Source organism: Sodiomyces alkalinus (assembly GCF_003711515.1).
Source record: "Sodiomyces alkalinus F11 unplaced genomic scaffold SODALscaffold_2, whole genome shotgun sequence".
Taxonomy (NCBI): Eukaryota; Fungi; Ascomycota; class Sordariomycetes; order Glomerellales; family Plectosphaerellaceae; genus Sodiomyces; species Sodiomyces alkalinus.
In genome coordinates, this window is record NW_021167080.1 from 6,390,426 (window position 1) to 6,414,903 (window position 24,478).

At 53.7% G+C, this 24,478-nt stretch overlaps 13 protein-coding genes across 13 annotated transcripts in view; 7 read left to right on the top strand and 6 right to left on the bottom strand.

Moving 5' to 3' along the window:
• Nucleotides 1-3: 3 nt before the first annotated feature.
• On the top strand, nt 4-2,338 carry SODALDRAFT_331530 (imidazole glycerol phosphate synthase hisHF). The gene is made up of 2 exons (XM_028611472.1): nt 4-312; nt 407-2,338. Exons 1-2 carry the CDS (start codon nt 190-192, stop codon nt 1,946-1,948), a joined length of 1,665 nt encoding a protein of 554 aa, XP_028469559.1. The 5' UTR covers nt 4-189; the 3' UTR covers nt 1,949-2,338.
• A 135-nt stretch (nt 2,339-2,473) lies between these two features.
• SODALDRAFT_271250 (ornithine decarboxylase antizyme) lies at nt 2,474-3,539 on the bottom strand (the record flags this gene model as incomplete). The annotated part of the gene is made up of 3 exons (XM_028607764.1): nt 2,474-2,678; nt 2,747-3,163; nt 3,388-3,539. 3 exons carry the CDS (start codon nt 3,537-3,539, stop codon nt 2,474-2,476), a joined length of 774 nt encoding a protein of 257 aa, XP_028469560.1.
• Nucleotides 3,540-3,576: 37 nt separating this feature from the next.
• Nucleotides 3,577-5,143, top strand: SODALDRAFT_357838 (hypothetical protein; the record flags this gene model as incomplete). Its single annotated transcript, XM_028614042.1, has 9 exons — nt 3,577-3,639; nt 3,718-3,784; nt 3,873-3,935; nt 4,046-4,092; nt 4,180-4,256; nt 4,388-4,463; nt 4,568-4,684; nt 4,890-4,914; nt 4,974-5,143. 9 exons carry the CDS (start codon nt 3,577-3,579, stop codon nt 5,141-5,143), a joined length of 705 nt encoding a protein of 234 aa, XP_028469561.1.
• An 848-nt stretch (nt 5,144-5,991) lies between these two features.
• SODALDRAFT_261302 (yippee-domain-containing protein) lies at nt 5,992-6,783 on the top strand (the record flags this gene model as incomplete). Its single annotated transcript, XM_028607453.1, has 1 exon — nt 5,992-6,783. A coding segment is annotated over one exon (792 nt), but the record flags the coding sequence as incomplete, so codon positions are not given.
• Nucleotides 6,784-7,207: 424 nt separating this feature from the next.
• On the bottom strand, nt 7,208-9,002 carry SODALDRAFT_308776 (cytosolic non-specific dipeptidase). Its single transcript, XM_028609089.1, has 2 exons — nt 7,596-9,002; nt 7,208-7,524 (listed from the first exon to the last, which is right to left on the bottom strand). Exons 1-2 carry the CDS (start codon nt 8,843-8,845, stop codon nt 7,344-7,346), a joined length of 1,431 nt encoding a protein of 476 aa, XP_028469563.1. The 5' UTR covers nt 8,846-9,002; the 3' UTR covers nt 7,208-7,343.
• Nucleotides 9,003-10,125: 1,123 nt separating this feature from the next.
• SODALDRAFT_273414 (DWNN-domain-containing protein) lies at nt 10,126-12,160 on the top strand (the record flags this gene model as incomplete). The annotated part of the gene is made up of 3 exons (XM_028607896.1): nt 10,126-10,297; nt 10,354-10,642; nt 10,723-12,160. The coding sequence occupies 3 exons, from the start codon at nt 10,126-10,128 to the stop codon at nt 12,158-12,160; spliced, it is 1,899 nt and encodes a 632-aa protein (XP_028469564.1).
• A 789-nt stretch (nt 12,161-12,949) lies between these two features.
• Nucleotides 12,950-14,070, bottom strand: SODALDRAFT_273397 (arsenical pump-driving ATPase; the record flags this gene model as incomplete). Its single annotated transcript, XM_028607894.1, has 2 exons — nt 12,950-13,588; nt 13,687-14,070. 2 exons carry the CDS (start codon nt 14,068-14,070, stop codon nt 12,950-12,952), a joined length of 1,023 nt encoding a protein of 340 aa, XP_028469565.1.
• Nucleotides 14,071-14,601: 531 nt separating this feature from the next.
• Nucleotides 14,602-15,478, top strand: SODALDRAFT_322831 (hypothetical protein; the record flags this gene model as incomplete). The annotated part of the gene is made up of 2 exons (XM_028609758.1): nt 14,602-14,763; nt 14,849-15,478. The coding sequence occupies 2 exons, from the start codon at nt 14,602-14,604 to the stop codon at nt 15,476-15,478; spliced, it is 792 nt and encodes a 263-aa protein (XP_028469566.1).
• Nucleotides 15,479-17,383: 1,905 nt separating this feature from the next.
• Nucleotides 17,384-18,747, top strand: SODALDRAFT_331540 (PUA domain-containing protein). Its single transcript, XM_028611473.1, has 2 exons — nt 17,384-17,549; nt 17,690-18,747. The coding sequence occupies exons 1-2, from the start codon at nt 17,536-17,538 to the stop codon at nt 18,270-18,272; spliced, it is 597 nt and encodes a 198-aa protein (XP_028469567.1). The 5' UTR covers nt 17,384-17,535; the 3' UTR covers nt 18,273-18,747.
• A 64-nt stretch (nt 18,748-18,811) lies between these two features.
• On the bottom strand, nt 18,812-20,900 carry SODALDRAFT_331544 (hypothetical protein; the record flags this gene model as incomplete). Its single annotated transcript, XM_028611474.1, has 4 exons — nt 20,051-20,900; nt 19,921-19,979; nt 19,140-19,819; nt 18,812-18,932 (listed from the first exon to the last, which is right to left on the bottom strand). The coding sequence occupies exons 1-4, from the start codon at nt 20,408-20,410 to the stop codon at nt 18,814-18,816; spliced, it is 1,218 nt and encodes a 405-aa protein (XP_028469568.1). The 5' UTR covers nt 20,411-20,900.
• SODALDRAFT_128833 (hypothetical protein) lies at nt 20,471-20,900 on the bottom strand. The gene is made up of 2 exons (XM_028606684.1): nt 20,844-20,900; nt 20,471-20,769 (listed from the first exon to the last, which is right to left on the bottom strand). Exon 2 carries the CDS (start codon nt 20,698-20,700, stop codon nt 20,506-20,508), a length of 195 nt encoding a protein of 64 aa, XP_028469569.1. The 5' UTR covers nt 20,701-20,769; nt 20,844-20,900; the 3' UTR covers nt 20,471-20,505.
• A 229-nt stretch (nt 20,901-21,129) lies between these two features.
• Nucleotides 21,130-22,443, bottom strand: SODALDRAFT_338990 (hypothetical protein; the record flags this gene model as incomplete). Its single annotated transcript, XM_028612822.1, has 1 exon — nt 21,130-22,443. The coding sequence occupies one exon, from the start codon at nt 22,441-22,443 to the stop codon at nt 21,130-21,132; it is 1,314 nt and encodes a 437-aa protein (XP_028469570.1).
• A 1,501-nt stretch (nt 22,444-23,944) lies between these two features.
• Nucleotides 23,945-24,478, top strand: part of SODALDRAFT_128648 (Ctr copper transporter) — an 884-nt gene continuing 350 nt past the window's right edge. The window contains exon 1 of the mRNA XM_028606683.1: nt 23,945-24,421. Coding sequence (XP_028469571.1) covers nt 24,057-24,421 — 365 coding nt within the window. The 5' untranslated portion in view covers nt 23,945-24,056. The remainder of the gene's footprint in view (nt 24,422-24,478) is intronic.

Here is a 24,478-nt window from a genome sequence, read left to right on the forward strand (position 1 = left end):
CATCGACAGCTTCTTTGAGTCACAGAGTAAAAAAGAAGTAGGCGCATACTTATCAAGCACACACAAGACGTACTCATAAACTGGATAACCCGATCTAGAATATTCAGATTCAAGTTACGTCTATTTCCCTTTTTGTTTTTTTTCTCCTTTCAATAATCACACCGACGTTCGACCTCGGACCCATTCACAATGTCGACAGTCCACCTGCTGGACTATGTCGCGGGCAACATCCGCAGCTTGGTGAATGCGATTGAGAAAGTGGGATATAAAGTCGAATGGATTCGATCGCCAGAAGATGTACCATCAGCAGAGGTTTGTCATTGTCCACACTTCCTCTTCCAGTCCTATTCGTGCCTCTGTCCATTGACTGTTTTTTTTCTTTCTTCTTCTTCTTTTTTTCTTGCAGAGATTGATCCTCCCCGGTGTCGGCCACTTTGGCCACTGCCTTAATCAACTCGCCCAGGCTGGCTTCCTCCCTGCAATTCAAAAACATATCGAGTCCGGAAAACCTTTTATGGGAATCTGCGTCGGACTACAAGCCCTTTTCGAAGGCTCCAGTGAGGACCCCGGTATCCCTGGTCTGGGCCTCATCAAGGGCAAACTGAATCGCTTCGACGACACCGCCAAGGCCGTACCACATATCGGATGGAACAGCGCATTCACCAACGGTGCCACCCTCTACGATCTACGACCTGGGTCCAAGTATTATTACGTCCATTCGTTCAAGTATCCCTACAAAGCTGGAGAGCTAGAGAGCCAAGGCTGGACCGTGGCAACGGGCACATACGGCTCTGAAACCTTCGTCGGAGCAGTGGCCAGGGGGAACGTCTTCGCTACGCAATTTCACCCGGAGAAGAGCGGTGTTGCTGGCCTCCGCACTCTCAGGGCATTCCTGACCGGCGAGGGCGCATCTGCCCTGGCCGTGCCACCAGGCAGCGAAGGGACGGCCATCCCACCGGCACCCGGCAACGTGACCTTCGAGGACGGCTTGACACGGCGGGTCATCGCCTGTCTCGACGTCCGCACTAATGATCAGGGAGACCTCGTCGTCACCAAGGGCGACCAGTACGATGTGCGCGACAAGAGCGAGGGTGGCAACGTCCGCAATCTCGGCAAGCCCGTCGAGCTAGCCAAACGCTACTACGAGCAAGGCGCCGACGAAGTGACCTTCCTCAACATCACTTCGTTCCGCGACCTACCCCTCGCCGACCTCCCCATGCTCGAAATCCTCCGCCTCACATCCGAGACGGTCTTCGTACCCCTGACCATCGGGGGCGGCATCCGCGACGCGGTCGACACGGACGGCACCAAGGTCTCGGCCCTCGAGATCGCCACCATGTACTTCAAGTCGGGCGCCGACAAAGTCTCCATCGGCTCCGACGCCGTCCTCGCCGCCGAGGAATACTACGCCGCCGGCGCCCGCCTCTTCGGAAACACAGCCATCGAGCGCATCGCCCGCGCCTACGGCAACCAGGCCGTCGTCGTCTCCGTCGACCCGAAGCGCGTCTACGTGCCCAAACCCGACGCCACCCGCCACGCCACTATCGCCACCAAATTCCCCGGCCCCAAGGGGGAGACCTACTGCTGGTACGCCTGCACGATCAAGGGGGGCCGCGAGACCCGCGACGTCGACGTCGTCGAGCTCGCCCGCGCCGTGGAGGCCATGGGCGCCGGCGAGATCCTGCTCAACTGCATCGACCGCGACGGCACCAACTCCGGGTTCGACCTCGAACTCGTCAACCAGGTCAAGGGTGCCGTCCGCATTCCCGTCATTGCGTCCAGCGGCGCGGGTCACCCCAAACATTTCGCCGAGGTGTTCGAGCAGACCCCGACGGATGCCGCGCTTGGCGCTGGGATGTTCCATCGTGGAGAGTACACCGTGAAGGAAGTGAAGGATTTCCTGGCTGAGAAGGGTCTCAAGGTCCGGCAATTTGAGGGTGAGTTTTGAGGAGTGATACCATTTTCCCTCGAATAATGGATTTTGGGGGTAGTATAAAAAAAAAAAAAGGAAAGAAAGAAAGAAAGAAACCCAAGCAGTTGGGTCTTTACAAAGAACATGCGAAAGGGCAGTCACTTTGCGGGCGGTGACATGGGATTAGAAAAAGGAAGCATGGAGTTTTGCGACGATATCGATTTCTGCGTTTGCCCTAGATCGAACAGAACTTTTCTCCTGCGGGTTCTCCTGTGTCGCATTCTAAAACTACATAATAATGCCTTCCTCCCACAGGGTACTATGATTTTGATCGGGAGGGTGCACCGATTGCACATGAAAAGAAAAGTCAGAGAGAGGCGCTCGTAAGCTTGCTGCCCTCCTGTCCGACACCGAGAAGAAATGGCGGTTGCGAAAAGAAGAAAAATATAAGAGAGAACAGAATAGACAGGTAATCGAGGAAGCAAATCCGTCAACTTAAAACGCCAGGCAGCCGATTTGGGTCTGCTTTGTGCATGTAAAAAAAAGGAGAAGAAATAAAAACTACAATTCCATTGCCATAAACAGCCATTCTTCGCTCGTAACGTCCATGCTGGCCCAAGGACGAAGCGTCGTGAGGTCGAAACCAACCCACTGCAAACTCTTCATGAACCCCTTCGTTTCAGGTTCCGGTATGCGGCGGTCAAGACAGACAACGATACGCTGGCAATCGAGCGCACCGTCGGCCAAATCGATCAAGGCCATGAGGCTGCAATCTGCAAGTTAGTGTATTGCTCCAAATCAGAACAGAATGTAAAAGAATAGATTAAGACATACGCCTGCTTCAAATCGGCATCGACAATGTTCCCATCGAAAAAGACGAACAAAGTCTTGTCATGACCGTCATCGGTTACGAACGCACGGAAACTGGCGCCGGCCTCGAAGTCCCAGATCTCGAGCCAGGCAGTGACGGCAGGAGCGGGAGCACCCTTGTCCGTCAGGATGCCGTCCCTGGCGTCCCTGCCTCCGAAGCGGCGGGCGAGGGACGACTCGTCGTCGACCGGCGGCGTTTGTAAAGTATAAGCACCCATCAGGCCGGGGGCAGTCGAATCCGTGCTCATCTCACCATGGAACACGGCCGACATGCGCTCACAAAAGAATCTCTCACATTCTTCCCTGATCGATAGTGCTGCCCCCCCTCGTCGGGCTATCCTCTTGCCGGGAATCTCGCGGCGTTTGTTACTGCTGCTGCTGCTGCTGCTGCCGCCGCCGGTCTTGGGCAGCAGAGCGAGCTCGTTAGAGGAAGTGAAGGCGACGAGGGGGGGACTTGATGGAGGGGATGGTACGCCTGAGGAAGGGACCTCAGGAATACCACTCTGCCCCTATTCACGGCAAAAACACAAATACCAGATCAGTAAAGCGGTCTTCATACTGATGATAGCATGGTAGCGGTCGCGAATGCCCGGTCTGGGCGAAACTTACCGGCAGCCCCGGTAGTGCAGTAGTGGAGACCCTTCAGAGTGCCGACAGTGTCGACAATGTAGCAGCTGGCAAGGACATTGGCCTGACGGACAATGGCCTCGCCATAATTACTACTCGATTGATTCCTCGTGAATTTCATTGGCGACATTTTTGCTTTGGATTCTCAAAGATTTCGGGTAGGTGAAATGGTCGTCTCAGGTCCGGAATCTGATGGGCGGCGGGGAAGGCGGATGGTGGCGAGAAACCTGGTACGTGAGTTATGCAAAAAGCAACAAGTATGGCTGATTGTCCGGACAAGTCGAAGTACTTTAGATACTGAACTCTAGGGTTCTTTGGTTGTTTACGTCGATTCAACGGAGCTGATGGAGTGGCAGAGGATTGATGGTGATCAGAGTTGGGATGATGAGAAAATTGGCGGAGAGAAAACCGTCACTGGAAAATGGGCGAGAATATAAAGAAGAAGAAAAAAAGAAGGACAAAGAGAAGGTGCGGTCAAGTCGCATACCTTATGGTGAATGGCTACTTGAGGAGTGGGACATGGACCGTGCACCAGGGTATTATTCACCGGCCCAGGTGACCGCTTTCTAGCGGGGATTCGTGTGTGTTGGGCCGACATGGAAAATCCCGCTAATTGGGTGGTCGGTCGTTTGAAAGGTGCCTTTCCCGAGCACGCCGAGGGCATTGGAGTTCTCGATTGGATAGTCGATGAAGAAGACTATTAATGCCAGATCTTCAGGATGGACTTGGATCTCCGTAGAAATCGCCCGTTCATTCTGAAAAGAATATAGAGACCACCTCGGTCGCCTCCCGTCGAACGAGAGACAGTCACTAGTTCAAAGCAGAAATACTGTGTCATTGGCGAGCTGTAGTGTATGTATAATTGCTAAAATATGTAGGATGCTATTTTGAACCTTTTCATCGGTCTATTTATTGCACATGTTAAAGATGTCCGAATTAACCGCTGTTGATGTGTTGGTCCTCTGTTTCACCGTACAGGTACCTCAGTCTTCGCTTCATCCCTGGCACCCCATCCATTTGGGCCTGGTGGTCCCACTCGCTTGCAGATGCGGGGGTGACGGTTTCCTGTCAACCTTGCGATAAGACAAACCGACTTGGCCAAAACTTGCCTACCTCAACTAAGGTAGCTTGACAAACTGGATACCCCGTCTTAACCAGGGTGTCAACGCCGAGCCTACAGATAAGGGTGTTAAAAGGGCCTTCAAAGCTTCAAAGAAGGGGATATATACAATGGTCTTGAATCTCAGTGGTTGTGAATGGGACGAATTCTCGGCGGTAAGATTTCTAGAATCCTGTCAGAAGACGAAGAATGGAAGTGGAAAGGTAAAACAAATAATGTAGCTGATTAATCCGATCACGCAACCCTGGAGACGGGAAAAGCAGTTTCGAGGCTATCCCAGGACGGATCTCATTATTAGGTACCGTGCTCGTACTCCGTACTTAACTTGATATGAAATCGTTCTGGTTGATTGCCTTCCAGGTGCCCATCCACGAACACAATGGAGGTATTAAATACTCAGTAGCACCAGCTCCCCTCGACTGCAAACGATGATGTCAATATGAGTACCGCCAAACCCTAACTGCAATGCTCTTGGGACATTCTCGCCCAGCCAGTCACTCACTTATCGTTTGATCGGTATTGAGCCGTCTGGACACCATCATCTATCCGTCTTTGCTCCGCTGAATTGCATGAGACCGCATCCAACCTCAGACAACCCGAATGCCACAGAATGAACGGAGTAATGTAATGCCATACAATTTACCGCACTCCGTGCCTAGGGATTTGCCATGGCCAGGTTACGATCCAGTTTCCTAACCTCGTCCCAACCTCATCCCCCAATATCTTCTCTCCGCATGGAATTAATGTCACTCACGTTGGACAGCCCGCCGTGTAGTTCTCCGCACCGCGTCCCGTTTTTCTTTGTCCTTTCCCTATCCTGACTTAATACAAAGTAGTGACACCCGGCACTTCCCCCCCTCTCGTGTCGGGCCACTTTAACTGCGGTTTCCGGCCAACATACCTTCGGTACGAAGGAGTACGGATGACACCATCAGTACCTTCCTTACTTATCTTTCGCCCCTGTACCTTTCATAGCGCGCACCTTTTAAGGCTGATAGTTATTGATTCTCTTGAGGTATCAACAACCTGCTTCTGACTCGGGTACATATACCTACTTTGGTGCCTACCTTACCAGGTTGGAGTGCAATGGGACAGTCAGGTCCCCTCCCTAAGGTATCCCTTGCTCGTGCCGGCTTTCTCGGTCATTCACGGCATTGCCCGACTAAGGTAATAGCAACTAAGAGCCAGGCGTGACCTTTTCGACCCTTCACCTGACCACCGGTAGATATCTTACACATCTACTCTATACCTTACCTTACCAGCCCCCTTGATCGCTCGTGATTCAGTATCTCTTGAACATATAGCGTCGCGACTTGGATCAAAAGGGGAAGCGCCCCAGACGTCTCAAGACGTTCCCTGAGACTCGCTATCGTTCATCGTTCCCAACATGGCGTTCAGCGCATTGTCACCAGGTCCTTCGCGCTCGAGTTGGACCTGGAGTTCGACCTCGAGTTCGACCTCGATTTTCTCATCCTACCTCCTCCCCACCTTCAAGCTCCCCTTCCGACGACGCCGTTCGACCAACACATCCTTGAATTCTGATGTGCCGTCCCTGAGCAGCTCGCCAACTCCCTCCGGTACGGGCTCCGCCGGGGACTCCCCGCCTCCCTCGCCACCGTCCTACCTCAACGCCGTCTCGGACGACAAGTGCCGTCCGACCACCCCAGTACCCACCCGGCGTCTATCCCGCGCCGCTCCCGACACCCTCCGCTGCTCCAACTGCTCCCGCGACATCGCCTTCCTCTCGCAGATCATGAGCAAGGGCTTCAACGGCCGCCACGGCCGTGCCTACCTCGTTTCTCCCTCGCCGCCCGCCTCGTCCCCGGGCCACTTCTCCCTCTCTCACGACGACCAGGATCGGGGTACGGCCAGCGGCCACAAATTACTCAACATTTACATCGGCGCTTCCGAGTCGCGCCAGCTCGTGACCGGGTGGCACACCGTGGCCGATATCACCTGCACGGGATGCGGGGTCAAGCTGGGCTGGAAGTATATTGACGCCCAGGACCCTCCGCAGTACTACAAAATCGGCAAGTTCATTCTCGAGGCGCAGCGCGTGTCTGCGTTTCATTCTTGGGAAGATGTCGGTGTCAACGTCGATGGCGCTCACGGCTTTGATCGTTCGGCGAACCGCTCTGGGGAGACGCGTGCCGAAGATAATGTAGTCTTTGACTCGGACGACGAGGATGAGTGCGAGGATATCTTTGCCGGCGTCTGGGACCCTGTGAACGTCGCATACAGGCGGGGTCAGCGAGACCTGCAAATGGGGGACCGACTCTCGACCCTCACACTTCGCGGCCAGGAATGACATGACGTGATGATTTTCCGGCGCAAAACGTGAGCCGGTTGTTCTTCTTCCAGTTTGCGAAGGGTGGTTTGTTCATTTATTTTATGATGGCGTCAGTATTACGTTGGCTGGGTACGGGTTCAACTATGGGCTTCGAATTAGAACGCGATAGCACACATTATACCACGCGGCAATATGCCGCAGACTGATTCTTAAGCAATACGTTTCCTTCAACAGTCCCTCCCACTTCCACTTATTTGGTCCAGATACGGCACGGAGAGCTTCAAATTCGCAAGCTTCCTTACTGAAAGGCATCTTACGATTCTATTGCGGAATTTAATTCCTTTATATTTATCTGTTTGCCGCGGACGGGTGTCTACTCCGCACAAATACCTAGTTACCATTATGTGTCGGCATACCTTTGTTGATGATTATGGTCGTGTTGTACATAAAATGCATCCTGACCCCAGCACTGTTCTTCTACAAGTAAGGTACTTGAGAGTCCCCATTGCTCTGCGCCTACCATTCTACACCTTGGGTTCTTCAGCGACATAGTGCAAGTAGGCACCCAGCAGCTTGATGCCCTCGACGTAGTTCCGTTTGTCCAACTTCTCATTGATCGAGTGAGCACCGTCAGTTGAACTACCCATGGGAAGAAGGAGGACGTTCTTCCCCGTGGCCTGCTCAAAGGTGAGCGTAACGGGGATACTAAAGATCGGGCGAGTCAATACACAACTTATACATGTATACTCAAGGCATCAAATGTCGTCATGACGTACCTGCCACCCTCACGAGTGAAGTCGGGCTGAGTGCCCCAAACCCTCTCGACGGCCTTGGCTGCGGCCGAGAAATTCCAGTGCTTGGGCGACGCGACCCACCACTTGCCCGAGTGCTGCTCGTACACTTTCATGGTGTTCTTGCTGCCGAGCTTGGCAAATTGTTCCTCAATGTACTTGAAGACGGCCTGGTTGGTCTTCTCGATCCCCATGTTGGGAACGGTCCGGACAGAGAACTTGCCGATGACCTTCGCTGGGATCACCGTCTTGGCGCCCGGGGCAGAGAAGGCCCCCTCGATTCCATGGATCGAAAGCGACGGGAACCGCCAGCGGGCCATGAGGGTGGATTTCTTATCATCGAAGATAGTCGTCTTGCTGCCGAGCGATTCGTGGATGTCGTTCATTGTGAAGGAGATGTTGTCATACAGGCTCTCCTCTTCCGGTGTCACGGGAGAGACTTGCTCCATAATACCGGGAATCTGGATTTTGCCGTTCGTGTCGACGAGCGAACCTAGGAGCCGCGTCAAATCGGTCATGGGCTCTTGTGCGGTGCCACCGAAGACACCACTGTGGAGGTCCGCTCCGGGACCCGATACCTCGATGGAGTAATAGTTGCATCCCCGCAGGCCGTAGGTCAAGCAAGGCTTCTCCGTGCCCAGCCAGTAGTTGTCCGAAATGCAGACGGCTTCGGCGTCCGCAAAGTACTTCTTGGCTTCGGCCACGATGAGGTCGTCCAGACCTTCCGAGCCGTACTCCTCCATACCCTCGAAGCACATCAGGAGGTTGACGGGGAAGTCGAGGCCGGCCTTCTGGTGCGCTTCAATGGCGTTCAGCCAACCGAGAACGGGGCCCTTGTCGTCAGTGGCACCTCTGCCGAACATCCTGCCTTTGTCATCCACCGTGAGGTCAAACGGCTCGGTCGCCCAGCCATCGCTCTTCTCTGCAGGCTGGACGTCGTAGTGGCCGTAAACCAAGATGGTTCTCTTGTTCTTGTCATTCCCGTACCGGGCTAGTACGACAGGAGGGAGTTCTAGGCCGGGATGCCCCGGCTGGTCGCCGAGGGGCCGGAGTTCGACAGAGGCTCCCAGGGCCTTCAGCTCGTCAGCGAGAAACTCGCCCATCCGCACGACATCGGGACGGCGAGCTGGCTCGGCAGAGATGGAGGGAATGGCCACGGCCTTCCGGAGGCGTTCGATGTAATGGCCAGCATCGTTGTCGACCTGTTTGAAGAAACCATCTAGTTGGGGCGCCATCTTGCGGGCTTGGTGAGCTTGTATGGTTGCTGTGAGATATGATCGAGCACTTCGGAGAGACGATGGAGGAGCGACTACAAACGGCCGAGCTTTGGAGAGAGGGAGAGTTGGAATCCTCGAAATGGCCTGCAAACACCACGAGGGGCGAGGGAGGGAGATGCGGGGCATTACGCCAACAGATAATACCACCTGCTCATTGGGCAGATGCAGCTGCTGGGACGCAATGGAGAAAGCTCAAGGTTCGTTTATTAGCAAAGCAGCTTTTTGCTAACTGGATGGCGGGGTCGAAGAAGCGGCCAGCGCCGGCATTCACAGGGCAGGCATACAGGCATGCAGGCAGGTTTGTATCGGGAAGCTTTGTAATCAGGTTGAGTGAGTCACATGATTACGGATAAGTTGATTGTTACCCACGTCTGACATATTTATCACTCACGTGACCAAACTCTAAGATTGCCTTCTGCCAACAAATTTCTTGCCAACGTCCCCTTCCCCTCTGCCTCTTCCATTTCTCCCTCCATCACCTCCTCGCCTACTTAACCGTGAGAGAGAGCGACGATTTACACACGACTGCATCGGAACCATCGACCCATCACACCTATCTCATGTTCTTATCTGGGATCTGTGAAGGGCTGCAATTTCTTCCTTAATTCTCCCTTCGCGAAGCCGAAATCACGCACCCCCTCTTTCGGCGGACTTTCGTCATCTGCTATCCTCGACCTCCCCACTCCCCGAGATCGTCCGCGTTGCCAACAGCAGATTAGAGCTTTCTTTGACCGCAACACAGACAATACAAAAACTAACCAGGACTTCATTTACTTTTGGCAGGCTAACTAGGGCTGCTTCGCTGATGGTGCTCGTGGCGCAGAAGTGATTTGGATGTGTGGAGGATCTTCACAAAGGACTGCCTTTTTTCTTCTTCTCTTTGACCTGACGATACTCACCCTTTTGGGCCCTGTACTCTCCTTTCTTTCTTCCGTATTGCACCTAACCCAGCCTTGCATGTTGTTTCCATGACAAAAAAATCATAATTGATTCTCCCTCCTTGAAGGTTCAGCGCGAGAAATCAAGAAACAAACAAGAATAGGGTTCCTCCCGATCGCACGTACTGACGTCCTTGCTCGTGAGCGATCGAGTTGCCAGTACAAAAACCTTTGTCTGCCATTTGACTGCGGAAAGAAGTTGCTATCTATAAAAGAGATATAGGCCGTCCTGTCACCCTGTCGGCATCTCTACGACATCAACTAGGTTATCCAGCACGAACATCACCAAAGCCACCCAGCATGTCGTCGTCCGTCTTTTTCAAGTTCAAGTCGCAGAAGGAGCCCACGCGAGTGGAGTTCGATGGCACTGGGATTTCGGTTTTTGAGCTAAAGCGAGACATCATCTTGAAGAGCGGGTTAGGTGACGGCACTGACTTCGATCTGGCTATCTACACCGAGGACGGTAGTGAGGGTAAGTCGTGCTGTATCCACATTCGAGCAGGACTGATGATGCTAACTATCTGGCAGAGTACGATGATGACACCACCATTATCCCTCGATCGACAACCGTAGTTGCTCGACGTCTTCCTGCGGCGAAGCCGGGCGCTGGTCGCGGCGCACGATATGTATTGGGCAAGATGCCTGTGTCAGCAAAGAACTCCGCGCGGAAGGAGCAGACGATTAAGCCGATAGCTGCGAAGCCGTCTACGAATGCCCTCGCCCAGATGAGCAGTGCTATGACAGAAGACGAGAAGATGGCAGCCATGTTCGCTGCGCAGAGTGAGCAGTGGTCAGCTCAGCAAGAAGAGATGTCACAGTATGTAATCAATCCATGTATCCCGGTTTTTTTTTTTTTTTTTTTTTTTTGCATTCCTTGTCAGCTAACGATAGTCGCAGCCAAACACCGGTCTTCAACAAAGGTGGCGCGAAGAGGCCAGCTAATGTTCCGGACCACGATCCTCCTAATGGCTACATTTGTTATCGCTGTGGAGAGAAGGGCCACTGGATTCAGCTATGTCCCACTAATGATGATCCCGAGTTTGACAACCGGCCACGTGTGAAACGGACAACGGGTATTCCGCGCTCATTTCTGCGGACCGTGGACAAATCCGTTGCCCTTGCACAGAACGGTGATGACGATTCCAAGAGACCTTCGGGAATCATGGTGAATGCCGAGGGAGAGTTCGTCATTGCCGAACCTGATAAGGCGTCTTGGGAGCAGTTTCAGGCCAAGGCCAAGTCGTCAGCCTCGGCGGCAAAGGCCATTGCCATGGGCGACAAAGATGTGCAGGAGAGGGGATTGGCTTGCCCAATTGACAAGAAAATGTTCATAGAGCCAATGAAGACCCCGTGCTGCCAGAAGACGTATTGTAATGATTGCATCACCAATGCTCTCATCGAGTCAGACTTCGTCTGCCCGAACTGCAACACGGATAGCGTCTTGATTGACGATTTGAAGCCAGATGATGAGGCTGTCAAGAAGATGAACGATTACTTGAAGGAGAAGATAGAGCTGGAGAACCCGACTACGACTACGCCCAACGCCGGCGCCTCCTCGCCAACTCCTTTGGTCAAGGATGCACCTCAAGGCAAGACTGAAAAATCCCCGCAAGCCTCGCAACTACTACAGACCGATAAGGAGAAGGCCTCATCCAAGCCCCCGACGCCTGCCGTGGCCAAGGTCTCGCCCAAGGCCACTCCAGCGCACACAACGCCGCCTAAATCGGCAGCGGCGACACCAACGCAGGCGCCGACGGAAGGAGCACCGTCTACCGAAGCCAACGCCAAGAAACGACCAGCCGACGACTTGCTTGAGAATCCAAAGATTCCAAAGGCACCCAAGGCTATGCAGAGGCAACAGGAACAACAACACCAGCAACAGGCCATGCTGAACGGTCCTGGTGCGTTCGGTATGCCCATGAATCCCATGATGGGCTTCGGAGGCTTCGGGGGCATGAATATGAACATGGGCAACTTCCCAATGGGGATGCCCAACATGGGTGGCATGAACATGGGCATGCCCATGATGAATGGAATGAACCCTATGATGGGTATGCCCGGTTTCAATCCCATGCAAGGCGGCTTCCCCCCCGATATGAACGGCAATGCCATGTTCAACGGCAACTTCAACATGAACGGGGGTGGTATGAACGGCATGAACGGGATGCAGGGGTTGCCTGGAGGGCCCATGAATGGTTACGACAATCAACAAAGACACAATTTCACTCAGCCCAGCAATGACGACGATGCCTATTTCCGCAGGCCTGTTAATCCTCACCGTCACCAGAACCGACAGCGACGCGTGCCTCGCCCGAGCGACTACCGGGAACTGTGAGATTCGCTAAATGTTGGACTATCTGAAGTAGCTCACAACCTGGCAGCGAGCAACCAACTGTGCTGCCATATTCTCTCTGATGCCCAGAGAGTGTTCTCGCGGGCCCAGCTAATTCTGTATAATATCGGCATAATCACCACCCAGCGCTGTGCGGCGCCATTCTTTCGGGTCCTCTCAAGGCACGGACTCGTTGGCGTCATTTCACATCATGCAGTTGGATTGGCAAATCGGAAGCTATGGCGTTGAGGAAAGGAATGAATTTGAGTTCTGCATTCTGGCATCATGGCAGCGGAAAGGGGTAGGGGGTAGGGGGTATATGTATGGAACAGGCGGAAATGGAAGGGTTTCCACGGGGAGAAGTTCAGGAGACATGGAATCACTGGAGGAGGGAGTCGCGGAGAACGTAGGAGGCTTGGCCATACCAGCGATAGGTGTGGATTGCACTTCGTGTTTCGATAAAGCGGCAAATTACTATAAATCAATGAATTGAGAGTAGAATCCCTTTCAACCAACATGTTCATGCTCGCCGGGTATCAAATCATCCATTCAGTGCTGTATTCTAATGCTCCCCGTACTCCTATAGCATGAACCTCGTAGTAAGAAACCTCGTAGCTCCGCATGTCCGCGTGTGTATCCGTATCATCCCAGAGTCTTCCCACGCATGTCTTCGACAAGATAAGCAAAACTCCCGGGGCCTTAATGGTTCCTTTTCCTTCCTTTCCCTTCCTTTTTTTTTCTTTTTTTCTTTTTTTCTTCTTTTTTCTCTCTTTCGTATATTTATGTTCATCTTTAATCCATCTCGGGAGGAACGTAGGGCTTGACAAGCATCTCGCTGAATTTCTCAAGCTTCTCCTTCCCCCGGACCTCCTCGACAAGCAAGGGCATCTTGACGACATTGAACTCGTCGTAGAGCTCCTCGATCTGCTCGAGATACTTCTTCTGCATCTTGCGACGAGCGTTACATTGCTCGCATTCGGAGCCCTTCTTGGGGAAGAGGAGCTGGTTGACGACGATGGAGTGGGTGTCGATGCCGTAGCTGGCCAGCTCCTGGATCATGCGCTCCGTCTCGTACAGGCTGAGGAACTCGGGAATGCAGACGCAGACGAAGGTGGTGAGGGTCTCGTCCTTGAACTGGGCGTTCACCTCGGAGATGGTCTCCCGGAGGGAATCGAGTTTGGCCATCATGTCGTTGAGGTTCTGGCCGTTGGGGAGCTGTCCTCCCTGGCCGAGGAAGCCATTCAGGAGGGGCCCGTATTGGGAGGAGAGCTGGGAGATTTTGGCCAGGGCCTTCTCGAGGACGGAAGGGAATTGGAGGAAGCGGAGGGTGTGGCCGGTCGGGGCGGTGTCGAAGATGATGGTCTCGTAGGACATGGACTTGACTTGTTTGAGGATTTCGGCGAAGGACATGGCCTCGTCAATGCCGGGGATCTAGATTCAACACCGTTTGGTCAGGACATGTGTTCTCTCCAGGACAACAACAAGTCTTGGGAAAGGAAAAGGACAGGCAAAGAAAAGTGGTGACTCACGGCAAACGCCAGATCCTGCATCATGCCCCCCAAGCCGCCACCCATAGCGTCGAGGTCGTCAGCGCCCTGGCCGGCGAGGAGGTCCTGCATGCTGCCGTTGGGGTCGATTTCCATGGCGGAGAGGTTGTCGAAGCCCTCGACGAGGCGGGCCTCCTTGCCGAACTTCTGGTTGAAGGCGTCGGACAAGTTGTGCGCCGGGTCGGTGGAGATGAGGAGGACCGACTTGCGGGCCTTGGCGAGCTGGATGGCGAGAGAGCACGATGTGGTCGTCTTGCCAACGCCGCCCTTTCCGCCGACGAAAACCCATCGTAGAGTGCGCTGGTCGAGGAGGGGTTGAAGCGTGGGCTCCATGGCGTCCACGTCGTCGATAACAGCGGTGGACATGGTTGTAATGGGTACCTGGGTAAAGAGGAAGAAGGAGGGGCCGATGGGGGGGGTGGGTTTCGCTTTTTATGTTCTCTGCCCTTGGTTTCTTTCTTAAGGTGATTTTGGTTCGTTTTTCTTCTAGTACGAGACGAGGGTGATCTTAGGAACCAAAAGTCAAGGGAATGGTACCGGTCTCGAGGTAGGGATACAATGGGCATACGAAGCAATTCCACGCGATTCTACAGGGTACCTTAGTGATACATACGGATATGTATCCGTACGGCGGAATAGATTGGTGAATCAGTGAATCGGTGAATCGGTGAACCAAGTGATCAAACCCCGCCATCAGCCATCAGCCATCTGCGTCTCAGAGCCAAGGTAGTACCGTGCCAAGTATGATAATTCACCAATTGACACGGTCTCGTCCCAAATTACCTAAACCTCGACAATGGTGCTCTCGAGCTCCCTGCGCTTGAATTTTACTTCGTTCCAGAGAACTACACCCCAACATAACAGACGCGATAAAACTCGCCTTTGTTTCTTTTCGCCATGTCCAAAGGCTCCAGCATTATTCGAAACCTTTCCAATAAAATCAGCTCTCGGACACTGCAAGTCACGGTCGTCCCGACACCCATCAAATTCTCCGAACGACGAGCTGTCTTGCATGCGTTGCAGAAATACACTCCCATAGAGGTTTTCCGGAAGCTTGATGTGAGAAAACACCCTCCGTTTCACCTACCCGAGCTGTTTCTTGCAAGTTTAGGCAGGGTCACTCACGCACCCACTCCTCGAGTAGAAGCATGAGGCGTCCTTCATTTCCGTCACACGCCATCGCTCCGGCGCCGAATACCTCGTAAAGAAAAGCCCATTCCAGTACCAGCTTGCTCCGGAGGAGAACACCTCTTCGGTCAGGACATTCCTGACGACGACGCCCTCGAGCGATCCGATTTTGGAACAGGAGGCTACCGGTGCGGAGGACGAAAGCGAGGCGCAGCACCTGGGACCCGCCGGCAAGAAAAAGCAGTTTACGGTGCACATCTTCCCAGCAGCTGAATATGTCCACTCGGCTGCCATCCGCGCATCACCTCTCCACGGGCCCTGGCCCGACGGGCGGCGCGACACGGCCATGTTTTGCTCTTTGAAGCGATCGCTCCCTTCCGACATTGCTTCGGACGGGCTGTCGGACTGGGAGTCCGGCGGGCAGAGCGTGGACATGGCGCGGAGCAAGATGGTGGAGGACCTCTTGTTTGGGTCGAAGTCGCTGGACGTGGAAAAGAGGGCAATTGCTGAGCGGCTGCTTCGTCAGAAACGGAAGAAGAGCATGCCCGCTGTGATGGACGGCTTACTTCACCTTCAGGAATCGGCGGCCCAGGACCAACAGCAGTCGCTTCTTGGAAGTCCCAAGACGGACACGTTGGGGACTTGAATCAACCACGACAACTTGGAAAGGGTTTCTATGTTTCTATTCCATTTCGCCATGCAGCAGGTTCTGGAAACAGGCTACATGGGCGTCGACTCTGCAGCGCCCTATTGATCGGTGGCTGTGCAGCTGCTGATGGGCCATCCTCAGTGTCGACTCCCCTGTTACGCGACCTTTCCGCAGATCCAGAACCCTCAGTCTCACAAGTCGACAGGGCTTATGAGAGGCGCCGTCTGGCACGGATCTTCAGCCCAGCTGGGCCGTTCGTTCCGCAAATGCGGCCAACTCAGACTGAGACACGCGGACGCAAGCCCCCGTCTTCTCGAACTCCGAGACACAATAAGAGGTGGACACTGAGACGTCTTGGCGTACAACAAGCCATACCAGCTGCTATGCTACTAAGCATCAGAGTCGAACAAGCTGCACTTTCACGTCCAGTGGGGCTTGGCCGATTCAACTATCGAATGCAAACCCAACAATCTGGACCAGCTACAATTACGCGGGACGGAGCAAAAGTATTGGTTTGGGGTTGGGCTTTTGCATTTGTGCTCATGCTCAGTGCATTTGTGCTCGGTGCAAAGGTGCGGAACCGGCCGGGGTTCAGGTTTACTACACGTACTGTCGATGTGAATGAGTTATGGAGCCTGGGGCGGTTGATAGACTCGGAAGGAGTTCGAATGAGGGGCCTTTGTAGAGCCATGTTGGATGCAAATCAGGCACGACTCTACCGACCCCTTTATTATGCAGATCTATAGGTACAGCTCATTGGAACTAGTGTGCAGTCATGGGGACAAGACGACTGATCCGAGGCGGTCCGGAAGTGAGTCGCTGTTGCGTTGCCGGTACCATGGCGCTCGCTGCCAGCTGTTGACCGGCGCCGCAAAGGCCTACACTGCCCCACATGGTCTCCGTCCCCGAGTCCGAGCTTCTTACGTCATCCATCACACCACCACTCGGGCCGTTCCTGGTTTGCCATCGTCGTCATCGCCGGACTCTCACGCGCGGGCATGCCTTGTGTTCATGAAGTACCTGTAAAAGGTAAGTCAAGTTCAAGTTTCCCTTTACACAGACACCAAGAAGGTACTTATACGTCCATTTCCCGCACCGTCGCCGTGTTCAGCTCTTCTCACATCCATCGTATAGTTCCCCCAAAACAGATTCCGTGAAGAGACATCACCACCTTCCAAAACATACACCACAACCAGAACACATAAGCCACAATGCCGCTCGTCGTACCGGGAGTCACCACCCAGTCAGATGACAAGACGACGGAGTGGTCGAACAAGCTCGTAGGAAAGAAACTAGACGAGCAGAAGTCCGACGAGATCGTGGGACCGCCCCCCCTTGTTCCCCTCGCATGTATATGCATCTACGGAAGCTAACATACTATTCCACAGTCCTTCTGCAAGAGAGATCTCCCCGAAGAGCACCGCATCATCGAACCGGGAATGATGGTCACTAAGGACTTCAAACCCAACCGTCTTAATGTCCACCTGAAGGAGGACGGCACGGTCTCGCATGTTGAGCATGGTTAAGCCGCTCGTCTCTCGACGAATCGTCACCACGAAGATAAGGGGGGTGGAGGTTGATGGGCTCTCAGTGGAACAATTATCTCTTCGCATGCGTACCTTATAGAGGAGAAACTTCTTAGTAGCAGCGACCGACATAACAAATATCTAATACATGATCTCTCCAACTTTCTCTTCTCATCCAAGTACCTTATTGTCTTCATCGGATCTGAGGAAATTTTACCTTACCCCATTATCGCATGTTCGGTGTTTACCCCGCCATCAATCTGGTCACGGTGGACGGTGAGACGGCCAAGGCAGGAGTAGTACTAGTGCGGGGCAATTTTCAGCTGCAACACCGAGCCACCCCACCATCATACTGCACCACAGGCTGCACCTTGCACCTTGCACCTTGCACCGTCAACATTCACCTCCATTCAATCAGCTTTGCCGCTCTCGTGAGAAAACCAGAAACAACACAAAGCCCACCAGGATAAATCCATTGCATTTACAACAGATACCGCTTTGATAGGACGTTCTTCAACACTCGCCAAGATGTTCAAGAAAGAGTAAATTTTCATTACCCCTTCTTCTCTCTCCTGTCCTCTCCGCCCTTCCCCTCTACCCCTGCCATCCCCCATCCCCCATCGTCCAAGACAAAACAAAACGAACGAACGAACGAGAAGACTAACAAAAATTTCCCACACAGAATCCCTCCAGCCCCGAAATCCAAACTCAAATCATCCGTACAACGCGGCATCCGCCAGTCCATCCTGGAAACCTACCCGCTCCTCGCCCGGCACATCGAGGAGATCATCCCCAAGAAGGCCTCACTCGAGCAGATGAAGCTCCCGGACCGCGCCGCCCTGTACATCCTCGACGGGGAGCCCCTCTTCTGGGAACACGACGACTTCGAACCCCTCCTTCCGCACCTCAAGCTCGTCCACCGCTTCCCGGAGGCCTTCCCCTCCATCCGCATCGACCGCGGCGCCATCCGCTTCGTCCTCTCCGGCGCCACCCTCATGGCCCCCGGCCTCACCAGCCCCGGCGGGAGGCTCCCCGCCCCGCGCGACGTGCCGGAGGGCGGGGAAGGGGCCGACGAGGAAGGGAGGTGGAGCCGTGAGTTGAAGAAGGGTGAGCCTGTCGTCGTCATGGCGGAGGGTAAGGTTGAGGCTTGTGCTGTTGGCGTCTTGGTCGAGGGTACGGCTGAGATCAAGGAGAAGGGGAAGGGACCCGTTATGGAGGAGTGCCATTACCTTGGGGATGGCCTTTGGATGCTATCCACTGATTGATGAGAGGCAAGATCGTCTCTCGTCCTTTTTCCTTCTTTCGCATTTTTTCCGGCCTATTTCCCGTCTCTTGTTGTATCATGGTGGGTTGTGGGTGAGTTGGGTGTTGCATATTCCCCATCTATATATCCCTATCACCTGGTCTTACATTGCTATATAGGTTGTATGTTTCCGTCTTTAGATTATGCAAGGGGTATGGGATGGACAGGCGATGAAGCAAAAAAGGGAAGACGCGAAGGCCATGGTCGGCTAAATGGTATGATCACGAGCGGGATGACCACGAAACGAACACGACGCCACGACAAGCATTCACCCATAGACACTGTATTCCCTTTCGTCCTTTTGTAATCGACCTATCTAGGCTCAGTTAAAACTTTCGGAAGAGGGTGTCGTGAAGGTGCTGTGGATTGTGGTCTCCCGTAACTTTCTCCTTCCTAACTTCGTGCCATTAGTGTTGTGCCGTGCCTGGCATATGCTAGTTACTGTCCCAAAGGAAGGCTCTAATAGCCGAAGAAAACTATGCCCATTGGGGTGGATATTGTGGTCAGCGGAGGAAGTCCAAGAGATAGACATGTGTTGTGGGAAAGGGGGTGACTGTCTTCAACATACATCGAGTCTCACTCAGAGTCGACCGAGAGGAAGCAACAGAAGAGGCATCGTCATCTCCTAGTAGATACACCGAGTATTAGACAGGCGACAGGGGCAAGAGAGCAAGTTGGAGTCAGGTCAGCCAAGTAACTTGCCCTACATATGTTAGTGACCATGACCTCGAAAAGTGTACCCATCTTGCATACACTGCTTAAAAGATCTAAACAGCAGGGGAAGGGGTCAGAAAGCAGTCGTGATACGTGACGCTTCATCCTAGAAAACTTACATTATCGAGATGAGAATGGTCGGGAGCAGTACGTGCATGGGCGATACCACGCATGTCCGACCAGTTCTTATGCAGCATCCTGGCGCCGCCCATATCGGCCATGAGCTTGTTGATTTCGACAAGCAGCTCGTGGCAAACCTTGGGCAGGGTGGCATCGTAGTGGCGGCGCGGGATGTTCAGCAGGAAATGCATCGCGAAAAAGTCGCCCTTGACATGCTGGGAAAGGCAGGCCGCCGGGCGACCAATCTCGAAGGCGTTATTGATCTCGGCGGCCCGCCGGACAGACGTGTCGAGCGCGAAACCGGACCTGGCCTCGCCGTCGGGGTTGAAGTCGGGGCCGCCAGTGGCGTACCAGCGGATGTCGAGGGACTTGTTGACGATGTTCAGCGTCGGCCCGATCATGCGGTCCATGGCGAAGCGGTCGAAGACCCGGACCACGGCGAACAGGGTGGGTAGGTCCAGCTTCCGGAGCTCGTCGTCGTGCAGCAGGCCGCGGCGGACGACCATCTCCAGCGCGAGCCCGAAGACGTCGGCGGGGATGCCCTCGATCACGCGCGTGTCGGTGACGCTCTCCTTCCAGTTTCCGTAGAGCAGGCTGCTCCAGTAGGGGTAGTCGCGCAGCAGTCCCGAAGGCACGTTGAAGAATCTGCCGCCGACTTCAACCCTGAAGAAGGGCCTGGTCCCACACGCAACGCGACGCATGTACTAGTCAGCTTCTCTACTCTCTACCGGTTCTGCGTGTATCCTGCAGGGGGGGAGAGGGGGAAAAAAGCGTACTTTTCCATCCAGTCTCCGAAGCTCTCACGCGTTTTCAAGTCATCGTCTTCATACGGTTTCTAAGCCAGAGATTGGTGTGTCAAGACATCTACGTGACGGAGAACCACGGCAGACCAGGATTCCCACTTACTTTACCAGGCAGGTTGAGGAGATCTCCAAAGTCATGGATCACGGGGGGTCCAGAAGTGCAGCCCTCCGGGTAGCAGGTTGCAATAGGGGTGTTGAGGTCGAGCCTAGCCACTTTGCGACGACTCGACGACGTGGACATGGTGCCTGCTGCCTGCTGCCTGCTGCTTGGTGCTTGGTGCTTGGTGCTGTGGTCGTCAGAAGTCCTTGATAGTGTGACGTGGAGGCGAGAAGGCGAAGAGGCGATGGGCGAGAGCAGTGTGTCGCGCAGGATCAGCAAAGCGGGAGGGAAAGGGGCCAAGAAATGCTCCCAGGAGCCTGTTTGCAGAGGAAGGTGGGAAAGATGGCTCACCTCCCTCGTCATGGAAAGAGAATTCCCCTTCAGTTGAAGCCGAAGATGAGTGCTCAACGACTAAGCGGCCAGCGACTTGGATAAGGTAGGAGACAACCACGGGAAGGTTAGTAACAGGCAAGGTGAGCGACTCGGCGGGTCAAAAGAAGGTGGGAAGGAACAAAATATCGGCGTGATATTAACGCCCCGCCACGAACCAGCATATATGCCAGGGCCACAGATAGTTTAAGGCACCTTAGAACGGATATATAGTGAAAACCGACTTGATGAAGTGGATATAGAGGTTCATAGCACGGGTGCATATTCTTCTCTAAGTTCCTCTGTTCAGAAGTGTTAAGGGGGGAAGGAGTTTAAGAATAGCCGCAAGAATTCTGTGATAAGAGCATATACGTCAGTTGTTCAGGGTCTACGTTCAGGAGACAAAGGGTCAATGCCGTGCTGTGACTTTTAGAATAAGGGTTATCATTGCTTTGGTCTCCTGGCTGAGGTAGTAGTGTCTACTCTGGCTAGTCCAAGTTATGCTAGAAGGTGAGAACATCAGTCAAAAGTCTCGTGTAGGCCTGGCAGGGCGGGAGGAGAAAAAGAAAGAAGGTGAGGTTGACAGAAGCAATAGGTGCAAATACCAAGCATAAGCTGATTCTCCAGAGCCGAGTGTAGATTCTGGCTGTTGATGATGTTATGTTTGCTCTGCTAGCTGTGCTAACATGGTCCCTCTAATGTCCAGTGGCATTTTATGCCTCCGCTCTTTGCTCTCTGAGCATCTTGCAATGTCGATCCAGGGCCAGAGATCCCACATATTGATGATGCTTGTTGATGAACTCTTGCACATTCCCCAGTATGTAGAATCCACCGTCATCTTTCAAGGGGAACTCCGGGTCGGGCAGAACGCCAAAGGTCTCATCCCCCTCCAGGATGATCTTCTTGAGCGCCTTGATGAGACATCCGCGGTACTGCGGCACATTGGGCGAATAGGTGGCAGAGGCAGGGAAGGCGTCCTTGATGAGATGATTCCAGATGTGGGTGACCTGCGTTTCTCTCGCATGTTCCCCGAGGCGCCGCTGGTATTCGGCCCCTACGCCGAAGCGATCGAAGGCCTCCTGTCGGACTCTGTCCCTAGAGGTGCGCTCCTCCGAGTACCTACTCTCGAGTCGGCACCGTGGCAGAAAGTCTTCCACCCAGACGCGAAAGGCGGGACGACTGTTCATGCGCCGTCGGTCGTTCGACTTGAGTTTCTGCTTGTCTCCCTCCGCCTTCACCCCCGCCCCGTCCGGGGTTTCTTCCTGTTCACCGGGCTGGTCTTGCGTCGCAGGGGGAACCCAAAACATGCGGCACCGGGCCACGTATTCGTACATGGCGTCGAGAGAGGCAAAGGGGCCGGCCCAGTACTGGTCGGCAGGCAGGCCAAGGAAGTCCAGGACCTCGGCGGGGTCTTGGGTCAACAGCACTTTGGCCTTGTTGCGGTTCGACTTTTCAATCTCGGGGATGCGGAGGCACATGGCGTGCTCGCCAACGGTCAGGCCGTAGGGTCGGATGACAGAACCGAGGATGCTCCAAATGTCGCCGTGGGCGTGCCTGAAGAGAGACCACTGGAACTGCTCCTCGGAGTGGAGGATGGTAACGTCGACCTGGGCATAGCTTTTGGGCTGGTCGGGCGGGTGGGGGACATGGGCATGGTCCAAGTCAGCTGGCCAGGGAACGGCAAAATGGGAGCCACCATTCGTAATGATGGAAAACTCTGCTCCTAAGGCGGCCTGAATGGCGTGTTCGGGGGTGGGGTTGGGGTTGACGAGAGATGGCGAAGTGGGTTCGAATTCGGCCGCTTCGTCGCCTTGTCCCTTGCTCTCGACCGGAGCCTTTTCTTTCCACACGAAGAGGTCGACATCCCCATGGTCGGACTTGCCTGGACCTTCAATGGGACTCGCGACGTTTTCGTATAGATCGAGGAGAGATTGTTGGCATTGTTCCTTGACGGCTTGATAGACGCAGGGAGGCATCCGCGGGGTGTGAAGCGGAGCATCTCCTGAAGTGAATGCAAACCCTCCCATGATGAGTGCCTGAAGGACTTTAAAAGGGTTGAGAAGGCACGAAGCTAAGAGGTAAGAAGCCAAAAAAGTAAAAGGTAAATAGAGGCAAGAGGCAAGAGGCAAAAGGAAAAAGGAAAAAGGAAAAAGGAAAAAGGAAAAAGGAAAAAGGAAAAAGGCAAAAGGAAAAAGGCAAAAGGAAAAAGGCAAAAGGCAAAAGGCCCTCAAATCTTGACCCTTCCAGGTTCAACACATCCAATCGTCTAGTTATGAGAAGATGGATGGAACAAGGGAAGGTGGTTGAAGCGCGCCTTCTTTTCGCATTCCCTTGGCATCATGGTATCATGTCACCATGGCATCGTATCCAGCTCATTTCCACAGGTATTGAATAAGAGTTTTCGCCTTTTAAGCGAGGGTAGTTACACAGAACAAAAAGAGAGAGGATATGAATGAGGTTTGGTGGTTGCACAGCTTGCACTCACTCTGTATCCTGATCACGTGCATGTTAGGGGGTTTATACGTATCTCTTAGCTGTGGTGCCCTTAGTATCTGTCACGACTTACCTAAGGTACCTTAGGTACCATTATATATTGACATTCTCTGGCAACAAGGCCATATCAGTATTCTGGTATCTTTATAGTGCCTCACCAAACCACCCTGCGCTGCTTTTATACTCCCGGGGACAGCTAAAGACTCGGCAGTCCGGCAATGCCAAATCCCAGGGAGGTTATGACAAGCAAGCATGGTCTTTTTCTTGACTTGGGTCGGTAAAAAAGGAATAACAAACATAAATCAAGTTCGGGACCGATCCTAATAAAGCCGGAGAATCCCATCTCAAGACACGGCGAGTCGCTACGGGTGTTGGTTGTTGACCTTCTTGTCCCTCTTCACCGCAAAGTGTGAGTGACCGCCTACCTCTGTACTTCGTAGTCTTGTCTAGTCTCGAGTTTGCTAAGAACATCCCTAAACGAACTCCCATCCAAGCAGCCAGGTAGCCCCGGCTCACTTTGCCTGTCCCCTATCTTCAAAGAATGGACGCCCCGCGGTGGAGAAACCTGCTCAAACACACGCAAAGCCCGCCTATGTGGCGTGACCCTCTTACGTACTGATTCATCCGCCTTTTACGAAGTACTCCGTATGCCTTCTTCGTGTATCTATCGAGGAGGCTTTTGCGGCGTTTTGATGGGGGTGTCTCATTGTTATGAAGTACTCCGTACTCGTTGTAAAGTATATAAGGTAAGGTAGTAATGGGTTCAACCAACACTTACCGTTGTTTCGTCCTTTCTCGGCGCGGTTTGTTGAAGGGAACACACCAAACACAAAGTACACGACAGGTCCGAATAATATCAACACGAAACACGACGGGTATCGGACCAAGATGGATCACCTCGACCACGATCACACGGACATGACCGCAACCATGACCTCTGAGACCGCTGCACCAACGGCGGCTCACAGCATGTCCAGCAGCGGTGGCCATGGCCACGGTAGTATGGGAGGAGGGTGCAAGATTTCGGTAAGTACACCATTCCCTACACCATCCATCCCAAATTTCGAGACTCACATCTCCGGGCCGTTCGTTCGTTGTCCCCTTTCTTCCTTGACGCTGATTTTCCCTTCTCTCTCGTTCCTCGCAGATGCTGTGGAATTGGAACACGATCGACTCTTGCTTCATCGCGCGGTCCTGGCGCATCACCTCGGCCGGCATGTTCGCCGGCTCCTGCATCGGCGTCATCCTCCTCGTCATGTGTCTCGAGTTACTCCGTCGCTCCGGCAAGGAATATGACCGCTACCTCATCCGATCCCACGCCGCGAAGTATGCTGCGGCGCGGCCCGGGAGTCCCGGCGCAGACGACGGTGGCAAGGTGTCATCTGCCGAAGGCGGTCGTCCTGTGTCGTGCGCCATGCAACCTGTTCCTGGGTTCCGGCCCAGCGTAATGCAGCAGGCGATCCGGGCGTTGCTGCACATGCTGCAGTTTGCGGTTGCGTATTTTGTCATGTTGTGAGTGTTCGCCCCGAGCCGAGGATGCCCTACGCCACGCATTCATCTTTTTTTTTT